The 17914-nt window shown below is 44.5% G+C and overlaps 1 protein-coding gene across 2 annotated transcripts in view; it reads right to left on the bottom strand.

The window, feature by feature from the left end:
* Positions 1-17914, bottom strand: part of LOC122561779 (golgin subfamily B member 1-like) — a 71660-nt gene that overhangs the window by 14259 nt on the left and 39487 nt on the right. For both annotated transcript variants that reach the window (XM_043713925.1, XM_043713926.1), the window contains 3 exons: positions 16762-16838; positions 8893-14300; positions 5291-7238 (listed from right to left, as the gene is read on the bottom strand). In XM_043713925.1, coding sequence (XP_043569860.1) covers positions 5291-7238; positions 8893-14300; positions 16762-16838 — 7433 coding nt within the window. The remainder of the gene's footprint in view (positions 1-5290; positions 7239-8892; positions 14301-16761; positions 16839-17914) is intronic.

Genomic DNA, 17914 nt, shown 5'->3' with positions numbered 1-17914 from the left:
GGGCAGGACACTGGGACAGAGCAGGGGACTGGGGATAGAGGGCGGGACACTGGGACAGAACAGGGGACTGGGGATAGAGGGCGGGACACTGGGACAGAACAGGGGACTGGGGATAGAGGGCGGGACACTGGGACAGAACAGGGGACTGGGGATAGAGGGCGGGACACTGGGACAGAACAGGGGACTGGGGATAGAGGGCGGGACACTGGGACAGAACAGGGGACTGGGGATAGAGGGCGGGACACTGGGACATAGCAGGGGACTGGGGATAGAGGGCAGGACACTGGGACAGAGCAGGGGACTGGGGATAGAGGGCGGGACACTGGGACAGAACAGGGGACTGGGGATAGAGGGCGGGACACTGGGACAGAACAGGGGACTGGGGATAGAGGGCGGGACACTGGGACAGAACAGGGGACTGGGGATAGAGGGCGGGACACTGGGACAGAACAGGGGACTGGGGATAGAGGGCGGGACACTGGGACAGAACAGGGGACTGGGGATAGAGGGCGGGACACTGGGACAGAACAGGGGACTGGGGATAGAGGGCGGGACACTGGGACAGAACAGGGGACTGGGGATAGAGGGCGGGACACTGGGACATAGCAGGGGACTGGGGATAGAGGGCAGGACACTGGGACAGAGCAGGGGACTGGGGATAGAGGGCGGGACACTGGGACATAGCAGGGGACTGGGGATAGAGGGCAGGACACTGGGACAGAGCAGGGGACTGGGGATAGAGGGCGGGACACTGGGACAGAACAGGGGACTGGGGATAGAGGGCGTGACACTGGGACAGAGCAGGGGACTGGGGATAGAGGGCGGGACACTGGGACAGAGCAGGGGACTGGGGATAGAGGGCGTGACACTGGGATGATCCTCGCATTGAGCCGCAGTCCTGAGGATGGCAATACCTTTCACAATCTGGCTGTATAAAACACATGCTTGCAGTCAGCCAATAGCTCATTTTGTAAACCACTTGCACAGGACCATCAGACTGTTAACATTGTAGGAGACGTAGGCCATTCAGCCCATTCTAATCTGACATTCAGAGAGATCATGGATGATCTGATAATCCTGAAATCCACTCTCCTGCCTTTTCCCCATTACCCTTAATTCTCTTACTGATTAAAAATCTCATGAATGTAGTGTCAAAGATGTACAGACCCTCGGGTCCAACATGTCCACGCTCACCTGGTATCCTAAACTGAATTCAATCTTTCCTGTCCATGTACCTGTCTAATTGTCCTTTTGATGTTGTCACTGTACCTGCCCTCCTACCACTTTCTGTGGCAGCTCATTCCGTACACGTACCATCCTCTCAATGAAACCGTTGCCCCTCAGTCCCTTAGTTTGTTCTCCCCAACCTTTGGAAAAATACATCAGCCATTCACCTTACCTATGCCCCCTCTATAAGATCACCCCTCAGCCTCTGATGGTCCAGGGAAAGAAGTCCCAGCCTATTTAGCCTCTCCTTCTAACGCATACCCTCCAGTCCCAGGAACATTTTATAATTTTTCTGTACCTTTCTAGTTTAACAAGAGCAGGGCAACCGGAATTGTACACAGTATTCTAAATCTGGCCTCAGCAATATGTTGTACAGCCACATGCTGATGTCCCAACTCCTGTACTCAACGCTCTGACCAATGAAAGCACGCATACCAATTGCCTCCTTCACCACCCTGTCTACCTGCAAGGCCACTTTCGAGGAACTATGAACCTGTACCCCACGACTGAACAACACTCCCCAGGCCCCTACCATTAACTGTGTAAGTCCTGCTCTGGTTTGCCTGACCAAACTGCAACACTCCGTGTTTATCAAAATTAAATTCCACCTGCCACTTCTCAGCCCATTGGCCCATCGGATCAAGATCCCGTTGTACACTTAAATAGTGTTTGCCACAGACCACTTAATTAATTTTGGTGTCATCCACAAACTTTCTAACCATACCTCCCACATTCTTATTCAAATTGCTGATATAAACAACAAACAACAATGGACCTAGAACCAATCCTGGTGGCACATTGCTGATCACAGGGCTCCAGCTGAATAATAACACCCTACCACCACACTCTGTCTTCTACCACCAAGCTCATTTTCTCTCCAATTGGCTAGCACCCCCTGGATCCCATGTGATCTAACCTTACTAACCAGTCTACCTTGCAGGAGCTTGGCAAAGGCCTTGCTTAAGGTCAATTAGACAACATCTGCCACGCTCCCTTCATCTAGCTTGTGGTCACTTCTTCAGAAAACTCAATCAAGTTTGTGAGACCTGGTTTCTCTCTGTCAAAGCCAAGGTGACTATCCTTAATCAGTCCTCGCCGTTCCAAAAATGTAAATCCTATCTCTCAGAATTGCCTCCAACAACTTGCCCACTAATGACGTCAGGCTCACCTGTCTTTACATCCCTGGCTTTAACTTGCAGCTTTTCTTAAATAATGGCACAACATTCGTCCTCCTCCAATCTTCGGGCACCTCACCTGTGGCTGCCGATGATATAAATATCTCGGCAAGGGGGCCTGCAGTCTCTTCCCAAGCTTTCCCACAATGCTCTGGGATATACCTGACCTGGTCCCAGGCCTTCATGTGTTTTAAGATCTCCAGCACCTCCTCTTCTGTAATATGGATTCTTTTCAAGACATCAATATTTATTTCAGTGACAATAAGGACGGCAGATACTGGAAGCAAGAGTTAATGTATGTGAAGCTGAAAATGCACAGCAGGTCAGACAGTATCTGAGCAACAGTAAAGTCAATGTTCCAGGCTGCAACCCAAAGGGATCTTCTGACGAAGTATTTCAGCCCAAAACTTTGATTTCTTGCTCCTCAGGTGCTGTCTAACCTGATGTGTTTTTCCCCAAGTTGCCAAGCCTCCATGTCTTTCCCCAAAGTAAATACTGAGGCGAAGTATTCATTTGGTATCTCCTGTGGTTCCACATACAGGCAAACTTCTGCATTCTTTTCTATTACCCTGATGTACTTATGTAAGGCATGATTTGCCTGGGGAGCAGGCAAAACAATACTTTTCACTGTATCTCAGTACATAACAATAATAAATTAAATCTCTCCCTAGTTACTGTTTTGCCCTTAATGTCCTTGGAGAATCTCTGAGGATTCTCCTTAATCCTACTTGCCAAAGCTATCTCAGGTTCCCTTTTTGCTCTCCTGATTTCCCTAAGCGTAATCCCACTCCCACTCCCCATTTACTACTCCATGGATTCACTTGATCCCAACTGTTTCTACTTGAAGAATATATTTAATGATTCTGCCTTGACAGCCCTTTGTGGTAATGAATTCCATGGATTCATATCCTCTGACCCCTCATTCTGAGATCATGCCCTCTGGTCGTAGGCTCTCCCACAAAGGAAAGCAACCTTTCTCCATCTACCCTGTGAGCAGATCTTTCCTGAGATAAGGGACGCAAAACTGTTCATAGCATTCTAGCTGTGATCTATCTAGCGCCTTGTATAGATTTAGCAAAAACTACCCAAACATTTATATTCTATTTCCTTTGAAATAAAGTCCAACACCTCATTAGCCTTCCCGATTATCTGATGAAGTTGGATGCTAGTTTATTGCGATTTATGCCTGAAGACTCCCAAATTCCTCTGTGCTGTGACTTTCTCCAATCTTCCCCCATTTAAATAATATTCAACTCTTCTATTCCTCCTGCTGAAGTGGATATCCTCACATTTTTCCACATTAGATTAGATTCCCTACAGTGTGGAAACAGGCCCTTCGGCCTTACAAGTCCACACCGAAGAGCAACTCACCCAGATGCATTCCCCCATATTTACCCCTGACTAATGCACTTAACATTATGGGCAATTTAGCATGGCCAATTCACCTAACATGCACATCTTTGGACTGTGGAAGGAAACCGGAGGAAATCCACACAGAGAAGATACAAACTCCACACAGACAGTTGCCCGAGGTGGGAATTGAACGCGGGTCCCTGGCGCTGTGAGGCAGCAGTGCTAAACACTGAGCCACCATGCCGCCCATCTGCCATTTTTTTGCCCACTCAATCTGTCTGTATTCCCCTGCAGACGTTTATTGTCATCCTTTCCACTTGCCTTTCCACCGAGCAAGCTTGACTATTATATTTACTTTCCTTCTCCAAGTCATTCATATAGATTGTAATGAAATGCAGCCACAGCACTGATCCCTGCAGTACCACTACCCCACTTGATCTTTCCACTTCTGGCATTACATAGCCTCAGTTTCAGATTTTGTTTCTTTACCTGAATCCCACCAAGTAAAGGGGAGTGGAGATTTTGTGTGAGAAAATCCATCACATTTCTATCAAAAGGCAGAAACTTTTCCGCACTGAGTAGTTAAAATCTGGAATGTGCTATTTGAGAGCATGGTGGAAACGGGATTCCATCGAGGTTACCAAGCTGGATTATTATCAGCTAAGCATGAATGTGCAGCACTATAGAGATGTGGGTGAGTGACACAAAGTGAATTTCCCCTTCAGAGAGCCAGTACAGACTCAGCAGGCTGAATGGCCTTCTCCCGTGTTTGTGCCATTCTCTGCATCATAAACTAACTTGTGATTCCATGTTTAATCAGTAAGCCAAGGGAGCAGCTCAAGGAGGAGATTCACCACTACCTTCATATGGCAACACGGGATTGGCGCTGCCTTGCCAGCAGCACCCACATCCTGAGAACTCATTAAAAGAAATTTAAAGTAATTAACAAATGTTAAACATGCCTTCACAATGTTTAACATGAAAAGAGGCTTATGTAATTTCTTAGTTCATTTGTTTCATCTCAATAAGCCCACAATTCTCTGTGTCTCTCTAATTCTAGTGTCTTGCAGGTCCCTGATCACCTTGTTACTGACAGCCATCCCTTCACAGTTGCTTGGGCCTTAACCTCTGAAATTCCAGCCCTAAATCTCTTTACTACAGTGTCCTCCTTCAGACACTCCTTCTAACCTACCTCTTTGATCAGCCTTTTGACCTACTATCTTCTCACTGTCAAAGTTTGTTTGATAACACTTTTGTAAAATGTGTTGGGTGATTTATTACAGCCTGTAAGGAGTGCTGATTCCGTGGTGGGATATGAGCACGTGAATGAGAATTTGAAATTCGAGACTTTGTTGGTCTTAGAGTCAATGGGGGTCAGTGCACACTCATGATGTGCTGACTGATATGAAGTATGCTATTGACAGCAGATTGTGCAGGAGAATTAGCTCGGGGCAAAACAAAAAGCAGACATTTACAAAATAATTATTTTCAAACTATGAAGGGAGTCTACAGGTAAAACAAAAAACCATAGTTACCAGTCCATCGCGGTCATTCTGCAATGAAGACAGCGCGTTTCTCAGACTCTGCGCTTCACCTGGCTTTGAAGGCGTTGATGCAGAGCCCTGCTTAACTTCATGAACCTTCTTGCTTTTGGTCACTGCGTCCATCAGTCTGTCCCTTTCATCTTGTAATGTTGTCACAGTTTTGGAGAATGCTTTCAGTTGATTGGCTGAATTTTCTAGTTCCAAGGTTAAGTCATGCACATCCTGCTCTTTGGATGACAGCTGCTTGCTCAGTTCATCAATGCGAATCCGCAGATTGGTTTCAATGCTGCTGCTCTTCATAGCTGCCAGCTCTGATGACAAACAATCCCTCTCTTCCAGCAGTTTATGGAAATCAGTTTTAGACTGCTGTAGCTCTTGATATAGACCTTCACTTCTGTTCTTCTCCAGCTCAAAGTCAGTTGTGTATTTACTCTGTAACTCCTCAAGTTGCCCAAGGAGATGGTCTCGATCGACTTGTAAAGAACTCATGGCTTTCCCAAAAGACAGATTCTGTGCCTTGAGTTGCTCAGCCTCTTCAATTGATTCCCGCAATCTCTGTTCAGTCTCCATGAGGTCCCTGGCCAGTTCGGCCACTCTTTCCTCTGCTGTTTCGGTTTCGTTTCTCATAATGCCGGCATTGTGCTGCATGTTCTGGAGTTCACTTTCGTACCGGACTTCGGCAGCACGCAGCTTTTGCTCAGTTTGCTTCTCAACTGTGACCACTTTCAGCTCCAGCTCAGCCACCGTGTCCTGCATGGAGGAGAGGTTGGCCGTCAGTTTTTCCACCTCCACAGTCTTCTCATCCAACTGACGCTGAAGCAGCTGCACAGGCCCACCAACTGTCAACCTTTCCACCTCTTCCTTCAGCTCACTAATGGTTTTCTCTGCTAATTGCAACTTGTCCTTCTGATTTCGCTTCTCGTCCTTCAGAGCTTTGTTTTCTTGACTGAGTTCATCTGACCCATGCTCCACTTCTTTTAACAGTCTCTCCATGTCCGATTTCTCATTTTCCAATGCTTTAATTCTCTCAAGCTGAGTTTTTAGGAACTGCTTGTGCTGAGAATCCTTCATTGAAATCACCTGGTTAAGGTCCTCTCTGTATTGCAAGAGCTGTGCGTTGAGTTTGGCGTTTTCAGAGTTCAAATCATCTTTCTGCCCTTGCTGGCTCCTTAATTCATTCTTGAGTTTGTTGTTCTCGGTGGCAGCTTCTTGAATCAGTTGGTCTTTTTCTACAATCACCTCGATGTGTTTCTGCTCGAGTTGTTTGTAGTCACTCAGCACTCTCTCCCGGTCATTCTGAAGGGAGGCCATGGACTTTGTGAAAGACTCTAACTTGACCTTGTTCTGCTTTAATTCTTCTTCAATTCTCTTCAGTTTTGCATCCAGATCTTCAATTTCTTTCTGCAGTTTTCGGACTGTGCGCTCTCTCTCCAATTTCTCATCTTCTATCCTCTGAACCTGATTTTCCCAGTGTCTGATTTCTTCAGCATGCTGCTGTTGGGCTTCACTGATGGCATTAGCAACAGCCTCCTCTTTCGCAGCCAGGAGTGAAACAATCTTTTCCTCTTTTTCTCCAATTTCTTTATGCAGCTTCTCAGTTAAAGATTTGGAGCTCTGGAGGTCAGACTGAAGCTGTTCACAGGTCAGCAAGTAATTTTGTGCTTCGGCCTCTTGCTGCCTCAGGCTCTCCTCCAGCTCGCCTTTGGTTGCCTCAAGCTTCTCGAGCAAGCTGCTCAAATCAGCATTTTTTCCTGTCAGGCTCTTAACCTCTTCCGTCATCTTCAGGAGCTCGTTCTGAGAGTCCTTGTGAAGCTTCTGGAATTCTTCTGATTTTGAGAAGAGCTGTTGGTTTTCCTCCTCAATTTTCTTCATTGTCTGCCTATGAACCTCGTCTTCAGATTTGAGCTTTAATTCCCATTCCTGTTCACTCTGCTCCAATCTGAAAAAAGGTCCACAACAGTTATGCAGAGCAGTAAAGTTAACTAAATATTTCGAGCACAGCCTTAAAAATTTCATTTCCTCTCCGGACCCTCACCTCAGCACTCTGTAAAACACCGACTATGAACATGAAGTCAGTTCTGAATGAGTACTTTTACTTAAGCCTATCCCAAACCACTATCTCACCCAGTATTGTCGACCGAAAGATAAAACAACCAGTCCCTCCATGGCCTCCCTTAATTTTTCCAGGTCATCGAAAACAATCCACTAATTCATTAAGAATTCTGTTCCAAATAAAGTAAACTTCTATTCGTTACAAAGGACGACAGCAGGTTTTGACTTCCAATTTTACTAACTAACTGGACCAAGTGCACGCTTCTAAAACATAAATGGAGAATTTGCATCAAAAAGAGTGCATTCAGATGTGCTAAGTTTTATATTCTGTTCATCTCTGGAGTGATTCACGTTTCGTGAAGACACATTAAAGACCAAGGTCCACATATTGCTGGTCATTATAAGGCAGATGAGAATTGGAGAAATAATTCATTGAAAGCCTGACAGAAAATTTGACAGGTTGGTATAACAGCTCATAAACACCAGGATTTCTCAGTTCTGTACATTCCTAGGACCTGGATGAAGACCAGAAGTCCATCCCGGAGCACAGAAATTAATGTTTTTTTTTAAAAACTGTCTGCTCTCAGAATATATATACGTGTCACTGGCATGGCTGTCTTTTATCAAATCCATCATACCATTAGCAGCAAAGACCCAACATCAATGAAGGAGGGGCAATGTACATACAAGGGAGGGAAGTGCATGCGTTTGAGGGGAACCTAGAAGTGCTTGTATTCCCATTTGTTTACTGGAAAAGCGGATGCATTCCTGCAGTGATTCCTGTAAATAGTGCAAGCTGCAGCCACAGTGTGTTGCTGAAGGAGGGACTGGATACTTTACCTTGTAGGAGCGCTATGTAGAAACCTAAAAGTAGTGCTTAGACTGACCTTGGAGAAAGTGAGGACTGCAGATGCTGGAGATCAGAGCTGAAAAATGTGTTGCTGGAAAAGCGCAGCAGGTCAGGCAGCATCCAAGCAGCAGGAGAATCGACGTTTCGGGCATAAGCCTTTCTTCAGGAATCCTGAAGATGGGCTCATGCCCGAATCGTCGATTCTCCTGCTGCTTGGATGCTGCCTGACCTGCTGTGCTTAGACTGACCATGTCAAGTTTGCAAAAGAAAATTGATGGCAGCTGACTCGTTCATCTTTTTGAATTACAGAAGCGAGCCCTTTTATTCAATCAATACCAAGACCCAAAGGGAGTACAGGCTGTTCTGCTATAACATGTGTTTCATCACCGCAAATTGGCTGTAACACGATTAATAAAACTGTGGATGTTGTTTACGTAATGCAAACATTCAACTGAACGAGTATAGTGATTTTCTATTAGGCACTTCTACAGCACAATTTTCTACAGCGTGAGGTCGCAGAGGAACACAACTGTCGCGTTATAACAGAACAGCCTGTCGGCTTGCCTGCCAGCACATTGGGAAACCATGGAAGTTCACACGTGCTTTACATTGAGCACAGCCAGAGGGTGAAGTACCCCAATGACAGGATAAACACACTGAATGATCTCCCCACAGAACCGTTTCACCTTACCTGGACAGCTTGATCTCCAGTTCCTTGCTATAAATGGAGGCCTGTCTCAGCTGCTCCTTCAGCTCGTTGCAGTTGTCTTCCTTATCCCTGATCTCTTCCTCTTTCTTCAGAATCGCATCGTTGAACTTGCTTTCCCATGTCTTGGACTCATCAATGATTCGATCCCGGTCATTCTGTAAAGAGGACATGCTACGAGTGAAGGCTGCCAGCTTTGCCAAATTTTCATTGAAGTCAGTTTGAATTTGAGTGGTTTCCTTTTTCTTCTTTTCCAAGATGTCTTTCAGCTCAATAATAGAGTCTTCAGCATGCTTCTTCTCCCGTTCCAAATGCTCCAATTTCTCTTGCATATTTCTGAGCTGCTTTCTATGTTCATTTTGTTGGAGGTGAAGTTTTCTCTTGTGTTCTTCTTCCAAGCTGTTAGCTTGCTCGCGGGCCTTTTCCTCATTAATCTGGAGTTCTTCTTTCAGTTTCAGGTTGTCTGCTCGGATCCTAGCTGCCTCACTTTGGGTGTCATCAAGTCGGACTTTACAGGAAAACAATTCTGCTTCAGTCTTTTTGGATTCCTCAATTTTTGTTGACGTTTCCTTTATTGCAGCATCCAAACTCTTCCGGGTTTCTTGCTGAACGAATTCCAGTGCTTTGACGGTCTTTTCCAGATCACTGATCTTCTCCTGGTACCGGATGCAATCTTTCTGCAGCTGCTTTACCTCTTGTTGTTTCACCTTAAGCAGCTCCTGCAGTTCTTTGTTGTGGACTTTACGACCTTCTTTTCCCCTTTGCATGGACTTGACTTTTTCCTCAAAATCCTTTTGCATCTTGGCTGCAGATTCTGCCTTCTCACTCTTGAGCTGCCTCACCTCTTCTTCCAGGTTATCTATCTGCTTCTGGGTGTCTTTCACGGTTAGTTCTAGGCCTGAAATGTTGTGACTGTCATCTTTTAATTGCTGTTGATAGTTAGCAATGCTACCATTGAGTTCTGCTAACTGATTCATTAATCGCTCTTCCAAGTCATCCTTCTCCGACTCTGCAGCTGCTTTCTCCTTCTTTAACTCTTCCACTTGTTGAATCATTTGGTGATTCTCCTTCTCCTGCTCAGATACAGACCTTTGCATCAGTTTCAATTCGTCCTGACACTTCAGCAATTGCTCTTCCAAAGTCTCTTTCTCAGTTTTCAAAAGCTGACTCGTTTTCTTCAATTCACTCACCTCATTCTCTAACATTTGCTTGTCAGTTTCCGTCTGTGTTAGATTTTCGGTTAGCTGTGTCAATTCTGGTCTGCAACTGGCAATTTCATCTAGCGCACTGGGATCAGGGATTTCTTGCGAGCCCTCAGTAGAGGCATGGGTTGTAGGTGACTCTGCAGAAGGACCCAATTTGTTGCTGAATTCTTGTTTCACCTCTGTAACAAGGGATGGTACAATTGCTTCTTCTATCTGAACTTCCTGCCCTGCAGTGACACTACAGCGAATTTTCTCCAATTCTTTTTCACTTATGTCCAGCTTCTCAGTCAGATCCTTCAGTTGCTTCCGCAATGCATTTACCTCCGAATCCAAAGAATCCTTCTGAGCTTTTAATGTCTCAAGTTCATTTGTAACTTTTTCAATTTCTCTCTCTGCTTTCTGCAGCTCTTCCTGAAGCTGATGCTGTGTTGAGTCGGGAGTGACAGACGGTGTAATCTGGCTACTCATTTCAGGCAGTTGCTCTGACTGAAGCTTCTCAATTTCTTCTTCAAGCTCCATAATTTTCTGCTGCTTTGATTTAGCAAACTTCCTCATTTTCTCTTTCATTCCCTCCTGCTCCTGAACAGCCTCCTGTACTTGCTTTTCTAATTGGAGTTTCTGAGCCTCAGCTTCTCGAATTCTACCAAGCAGCTCCTGATTCTCCTGCTTGCTAAAGTCCAGCACACGGCGCATCCTTTCAGTCTCACCACCAACATTCTCGTATGACTGCAGGAGGGTCTCGTATTCCTTCTGGAGGTCTCGGTGTTTGCGTTGCCACTCTGAGCTTTCAGCTGCTTGTTCTCCTTTCAAGAATTCAATCTCCTGCTGCAAGTTTCCTTTCTCCAGCGTTACACTGTCAATGACCAGCTTCAGGCTCTCACATGAAGCACTGAGATTCTGGTTTTCAGTCAGTGATCTATCCACTTCGGTGATTAATTTTTCCTTTTGATCTTGGAGATTCAACATTTTTGCCAGCAGATCCTCTTTGTCTTGCCTCAGATCCTCTGTGGTTTTCTCCATTTCTCTTATCTTGCTACTTAATTCTTCTTTCAATGCTATTACAGAAGCCAGCTCTTCCTTCAGCAACTTATTTGCCTTCAAACTTTCCTTCCGTGAGATCAGGGCTGCTTGTAGCTTCCTCTGTATCTGCTGTCTGGACTTTGCCTCTTCAGCATCTTCTTCTTGCTTCTGCGGAATTTCCAGAATCTCAGTTTGGAACTGCTTTATCTGTTCTTCGTGCTGTTTGGATTGCTGTGCCATTTGCATCTCCAAAGCTCTCACATGCTCTTCCTGATCAGATATCTTCTGTTGCAGGTTGTTGAGGAGTACATCTTTTTCCTTCGACTGCACTTGGAAATGTTCGACTTCCTCATCTTTTTTCTGCAAAAGGTTCTTTAGTTCTTCATATTCCTTGTTTAGTGTGGCCAAGTCTTCAGAGGCACAACTTTCAGCCCTGGCTCTCTCTAAAGCTGTTTTAAGGTCTTCTGCACTTGCTTCTATTTCCTGTTTCCTCTTCTTCAGAAGGTCAAGTTCTTTCAGTAGTTCCTCCTTCTCCAAGTGATGAGTTCTCTGCAGCTCGGAAATTTGATCTTGAAGCTCTGCTGATTCTTCCTTTGCTCTTTGTTGAAGATTTTCTGAGTGCTGCAGTTTTAATGTAATGCTGTCCTTCTCTCTGTGCAACATCTGGAGGTCTTCCTTTAACTGCGCCACAAAAATATCATCACTTCCTGATCCAGACAGACCTATGAATGTCTGAACTGGTTCAATTTCTGAAGATTCCATCTCCTCACAGCTCCAGCCTGAATGCTGATCTGCCTTTCGGACATGATCCTCACAAGATGGCTTCCCTGCTTGCATTTCCACATCTGAAGACTGTTTCTCTTCCAATAACCGTAATTGCTCTTTCACTTTTGAAAGTTCCTCACAGATGCTCGCTTTCTCCAGATTTTGCTCATTAAAACTCTCCAGCAGAGTATTATACTCCTCTTTCTGTTGTTTCACTTGCTCCCGGTGATGTCTGGTCTTTTCCTGGGCCTTCCTGATCATGTCCTTGCGTGAACTGACAGCCTCCTCGAGTTTCTTCCGTAGTTGATCTTTCTCCTGCTCCAGGGTGAAAAGCTTTGACTCGAGTTCAGTTTGTTTGCCTTTTGCCAACCCTGCCAATGTGGTGAAGGACTCATCTACATTCTTTCCAGAATCTACTTCAGTACACTCAAATTCCACACACTTCTTTTCCACCTCAGGCTGAGACATTAGCTGTTGAATTGTTAACTGCTTGGCGAATAGATCAGCTTCTAAAGAATTCACATGATCTGTTTTTTCCTGTAGGTCCTGTTTCAGACCTTCTACCAAATTCTGAAGCTGACTCACTTTGGCAGCTTCATCTTGCAGGTTTCTGTTAGCACGTTGCAAGTCGGCTTCTTTTTCAGAAAGTGCTCTGGTCAGGTCAATTGTATGTGGATCCTGAGATTGTGCTTCTTTGGGGGGGCTCAGCAACTCTGAAGATACAAAGTCACCACATTCTGACCCAGGCGCTGTTGGTGAGACTTCCTCTGCCTGAAGGTCTTTCTTTTGTGCTGTCTGATTCATTTCTTCCACTTTCTTCAAAAGCTCCTTCCGCTTTATCAAAGCGGCTTGCAGTTTTCTTTTTATCTGTTCATTCTCCGTCTTCAGATTTTCCACTTGCTTTTCCAAACTGTCTTTCTCTTCCAACAACAATTCAAACCCAGCAGCATTATGTTGTAGCAGGTCCACCTGTTCTTTCTCCTGAGGGGACAGCTTGGTCTCAACAATGGGTTTCTCCTGGCCTCCAATTCCCTCCTGTTCTTTTTGCAACAATACAAGTTGCTCCTTCAAGTGTTTTACTTCATTTCCCAGGGAGAATTTGTCTTCGTTCAGTGCGACCATTTTCTCAGACATGCTCATGGAAAGCTCAGCCATTTCAACGTTCCTTGCTGTCAGACTCGTCTGAAGCTGCTGAATTTTACTGGTTTGCTCCGATAAGCTGTGCTGCACACTTAATAGTTCCTGCTCCTTAGAGGCTAACTTCTGCATGAAGTCTTCAACTTTGGACTCCTCATCTGCGATGAGCTGCTTCAAGCTCAAGAGTGCTTCTTCTTTCTCTTGCAACTGTGCTCTTATAGCTTTAGCCTCTACATTCTGCTCAGAGACCTGACACTGGATAGCATCCAGCTCCTTCTCCAAGGCTTCAATTTTCATGTCTTTTGACCTTGATTCATTTTCGACACTGTGAAGTTGCTCTTCCAACAAGCCACTCTGTATGCTCGTATTCTCCAAAAACAACAGATGTCTCCGTTCTTCAATTGCTGCATTCTCCGCAGCTTTTGTAAGTTTTTCTTTCAGCTCAGTTATTGAATGCAACTCCTCCTCATATTGCTGAATCTGACTGAGGAGTTGGTCCTTTTCTAAATGCAGATTATTGATAGTTTCCTTTGCATCCTCGGCCTGTTTCTCACAACTCAAAAGTTTCTGATTTAAACTCGCAAATTCCTCTTGCTTGTCATTTAGCTGCCTTCTGTACAAGGCCTCTGCTGCTTCCAGGTTCTTTTCAAGTTCCTGTACGCGAGCTTGTAGTTTCTCAAACTCTCCATCCTCAACCATTCGAAACCCATGAACTTTTCGAACAACCTCATCATCTTGCTCCTTTCCTGAGGCCATCGGCAGTCCACGCTGTGCAATGGAACTATTTTCAAGATGCTCCCCAGAACTATACAGCTCTGTGGTGGAGTAGATGTTCTCATCCAGATGGACAACCGTTGTACTCTTTTGTTGTACTTGTATGATAGAGGTAGTCTTCCCCTCTACTTCCACTGAAATATTGGTGCTTTCGATTTCACTGCCTGACTTCATGCTCTCTTCCAGCAGTGTGATGAAGCTCTTTCCTTCCTTCTCCTGTATCAACACATTCACATTCTTATCAGCTATTGACATGAACTTGTGTTCCAAGGGCAGAAACTGATTTGTGTCCACCAGCTGGATTTGTGAGCCAGTTCCATCTTCTGGTTGTCCTATCCCCGATTTGTCAACCAGCTGCTGGCTCAGCCTTGCTATTTCCTTTTGAGCTTCTGCTAGTTGGTGTGTAACAGCTGCAAGGTCTTTGTCTTTTTCAGAAATAGCCCTCTGTAAGGAATCGAGATCGCTGCACTCCCCGACCTCGGCGTCACCATGCTAGGTTGAAACAAAACATTTTCAGTAATTCCTACAAAATGAAAAACTCGGAAATATAACACCCAACCTAGACATGGTCTGATATTGTAAACCTCTAGCTTTTTGCGCATCCCTGACTTCCTTCATCACACCAATGTAGGTCATGACTTCAGCTGACCAGATTACTACCTCTAGAATTCCTTCCCCAAAACTCTTTACCTCTCCACTTCCATTACTCATTTTAGACCTGATGGTCCTTAAAATATACCACTTTGACAAAACTTTTGTCACCTGCCCTAATATTTCCCCCTTTGGCAGTTATTTTGTCATCTGATTATGTGCCTATGACGCACCTCAAGATAACTAACTAGGCAACAGCTCCACATAGATTCAGGCTGATGTTGATGCAACTATGCAGAGTTTACAAAAATACAAGTAGTAATGGCCAAGTTGTTCTGCCTTTACATTGTAGAACCTGAAGAAACGACATTCCACAACGTAAAGGCAGTACAGCCTCGCCATAACGTGTCCTTGCTGTATTTTTGTAAACTCTGTGCTTACATCAATATCATGGCCCTCAGCCTGAGTGGTGAACCTTTTTTTTCATATTGGTTCAACAAGACGTGCCATCTCTGGCTAGGCCAGCATTTACTGCCCACCCCGAATTGTCCAGACAGCCATTATGAGTCAATCACATTGCAATGGGTATGGAGTCACACATAGGCCAGACCAGATAAGCATGGTAGGTTTCCTTTCCTACAAGACTCTAGTGAACCAGGTGGGGTTTGACGACAATTAACTATATAGTTACATGGTCACCATTAAGCAGCTCTCTGTTCCAGATTTTTTGTACTGAGTTAAAATTTCATTGCCATTCAAACTCATGTCCAGAGAGGTTCTGGATTGCTAGTTCAGTTACATTGCCAGGGCGTCACTGCCTCACCTATTCATGAACTGGAGAGAAAATTACTTTTTGCCATTCACAAAGAATCATACATTACAGAAGAGGCCCTTTGGCCCATCAAGTTTGCACTGACAAATAAACTACTCTAAATCTGCACTAGTTCCATTTTCCAGCACTTAGTCCATAGTCTTGAATGTTATGACACTTCCAAGTGCTCATCCAGGTACTTTTTAAAGCGTGTGAAGTTTCCCACCTCAACTAGCCCCACAGACAGTGCATTCCAGATTCCCACCATACAGTGGGTAAAACAGTGTTTTATCAAATCTCCTCGAAATCTCTTGCCTTTCAAAATTATACCCTCTTATTACTGACCCTTCAATGAAGGGGACCAGCTGCTTTCTATACACCTTAAACATGCCCTCATTATCGAGTACACCCTCTTGCAGCTTTTTCTGCTCTAAACAAACAACCTGAGCTGTGAACGCTTCCATCTGAGGCTACACCCTTGTTTCAAAGTACATCACATCGCACTTTCAGAGCTAAGTTCCATCTGCCACTGATCTGCCCACCTAACTGATCCATCTAGATCCTCCTGTAACCTAAGACATTCTTCCTCATGTCAAACACCTGATCAATCTTTGCATTGTCTGCAAACTTACTTTTTATTTCTCCCACATTCTCATCTACATCATTTATGAACATCACAAATGTATCCCAACTTGATTGTCCAGAAATTGTTAAATGCCCCTTCACAGCTGGTCATTCAATGCTATGCTGTCCTCCATGGGTGCCTGCATGGTTATGTCTGTTAGTCTCGTTTTAATGGAGCTGAAGTAGCTAACCAGAATGCATGAGTTAATACCTTACCATGGCAAGATGTGAAACTGATTACAGTTAACCTGGTGTTTTTGCTGACTGACACCAGTGAAGAGGTCATGGAAGTTGCCAGATCATAACACATTAGCTCAACTGGTGCCCTAATATCTCTCTCATGTGCCCTATCTGGTCTACACATGGCTCCAGTCCCATAACTGCATTATTATCTGTCGTCCATAGTGGTCTAGCAAGTCACTCATTTGACAATGGCTTAGCAGTTCATAAAAACTCAACAATGCATTCACAGGCTACTCAGGTGGGCAATAAATGCCAGTCTTGTCAATGATGCCAACAGCCCAAGAATAAATAAAAACATTTTAAAAGGAAATGGAAACTACACATTAGCAGCTTCAACTGGATACTCCACGTGGAATTTTAGAAAAGTGAAGCTGGCATCACTTACATTTAAATAGCTAATTTCTCTGAAACAATTCAGAGACTTCAGTGCTTTCAACCAAGCTAAACAGCGTCATAAAATCACAAATTACAACCATATAACTATCCCAAACTATTAATTTCTGTTTGGTTAACTCCCTTAAATCCTTTAGTGTTGGATTCAAATTATCGAATGGTTCCAATGTTTTCTTCACAAATAAGAAGCTTTCATTGAAAGAGTGTATGAGTGCAGACACCATGAGGAAAACTTTCCACCCTTTGGGATGAAACTGAGATAGGAAGTGTCACAGCAAGAAGTTCCTGTACCTGAACTTCTGTCAGATCTGCTGCTTTTGGTTCTGGTTCAGCAATATCCTGAAGAACTTTCGCTTTGTTTGCCTGCCCTGCAAACAAAAGTCAAACATCACATCCATCATCTATGATCCACACTTCTCATGAGTTCAAGCACATTTATACATGCATTCTGACTTCTACTGGGACTCTTGTCACTACTGGATACTGCCTGCAAAAGGAAGAGCTAGACTTACCAATTGGCAATACAACGATGCACACTGTCAGCTGAAAAACAGGTCATTTACTACACAATACTCAGAAATGCCAGTCTGCCAGACTTGTCATTCAATGCGTTCCAAAACTCCACCATTAGATGTTGGCCCCTGCTTCAGCCTAGCACCTGGTTACAAGCTCCAAGTGCAGACTGTAAAGGGGCCTGTGGCAAGAACAAGGACTTAGCCTCTGACTCATATAATTATATCTTTACAAGTGGCCAGCACAGAGGATGGCAAATTAGCTGGGACCTACTACCTACAGAGAGTGCAAGGATTAAGGAAGTATGAGTGGACAAACAGTGGGTGGGTTAAAATAAACACATTAACCTTCCTTGCTCAGCAAGTGTGCCTCTGCCAATGCAAATGTGTGATCTTGACAAACTTTGATGTAACAATTTTTCATTTATTTTCTTTTGAAGAAGCAGAAGGAGGAATGGAAGGAGCAATTCGTTGCTGGAAAAAGTATATGTTAGTAGTTAAATTACCCTACCATACAGGCAGCAGAATCCTTCCTACTTTTTACTCCAAGGTTAAGTAATTGGCTGACTAATAGGCTAATTCCCATTCATCTTAATCGAACCCAATAACTGAAGTCTGGTGAACTAAGATTATTCTATTCTCCTGTCCTTTTTAACAATTGCTCACTAAAATCCTTGACATGGACACTTCCATGAAGTAGAAACTAACCTTTTATTGGGATGCAGGATGAACTGACAACTGACAAGCGGTGTTCCGCAAGGATCTGTTTTGGGACCATTGCTCTTTGTCATTTTTATAAATGACCTGGAGGAGGTTGGGTGAGCAAGTTTGTGGATGATACGAAAGTCGGTGGAGTTGTTGACAGTGAGGAAGGATGTGGCAGGTTACAGCGGGATATAGATAAGCTGCAGAGCTGGGCAGAAAGGTGGCAA

Source organism: Chiloscyllium plagiosum, chromosome 23 (assembly GCF_004010195.1).
Source record: "Chiloscyllium plagiosum isolate BGI_BamShark_2017 chromosome 23, ASM401019v2, whole genome shotgun sequence".
Taxonomy (NCBI): domain Eukaryota; kingdom Metazoa; phylum Chordata; class Chondrichthyes; order Orectolobiformes; family Hemiscylliidae; genus Chiloscyllium; species Chiloscyllium plagiosum.
This window is presented reverse-complemented; position numbering and strand designations above follow the sequence as displayed.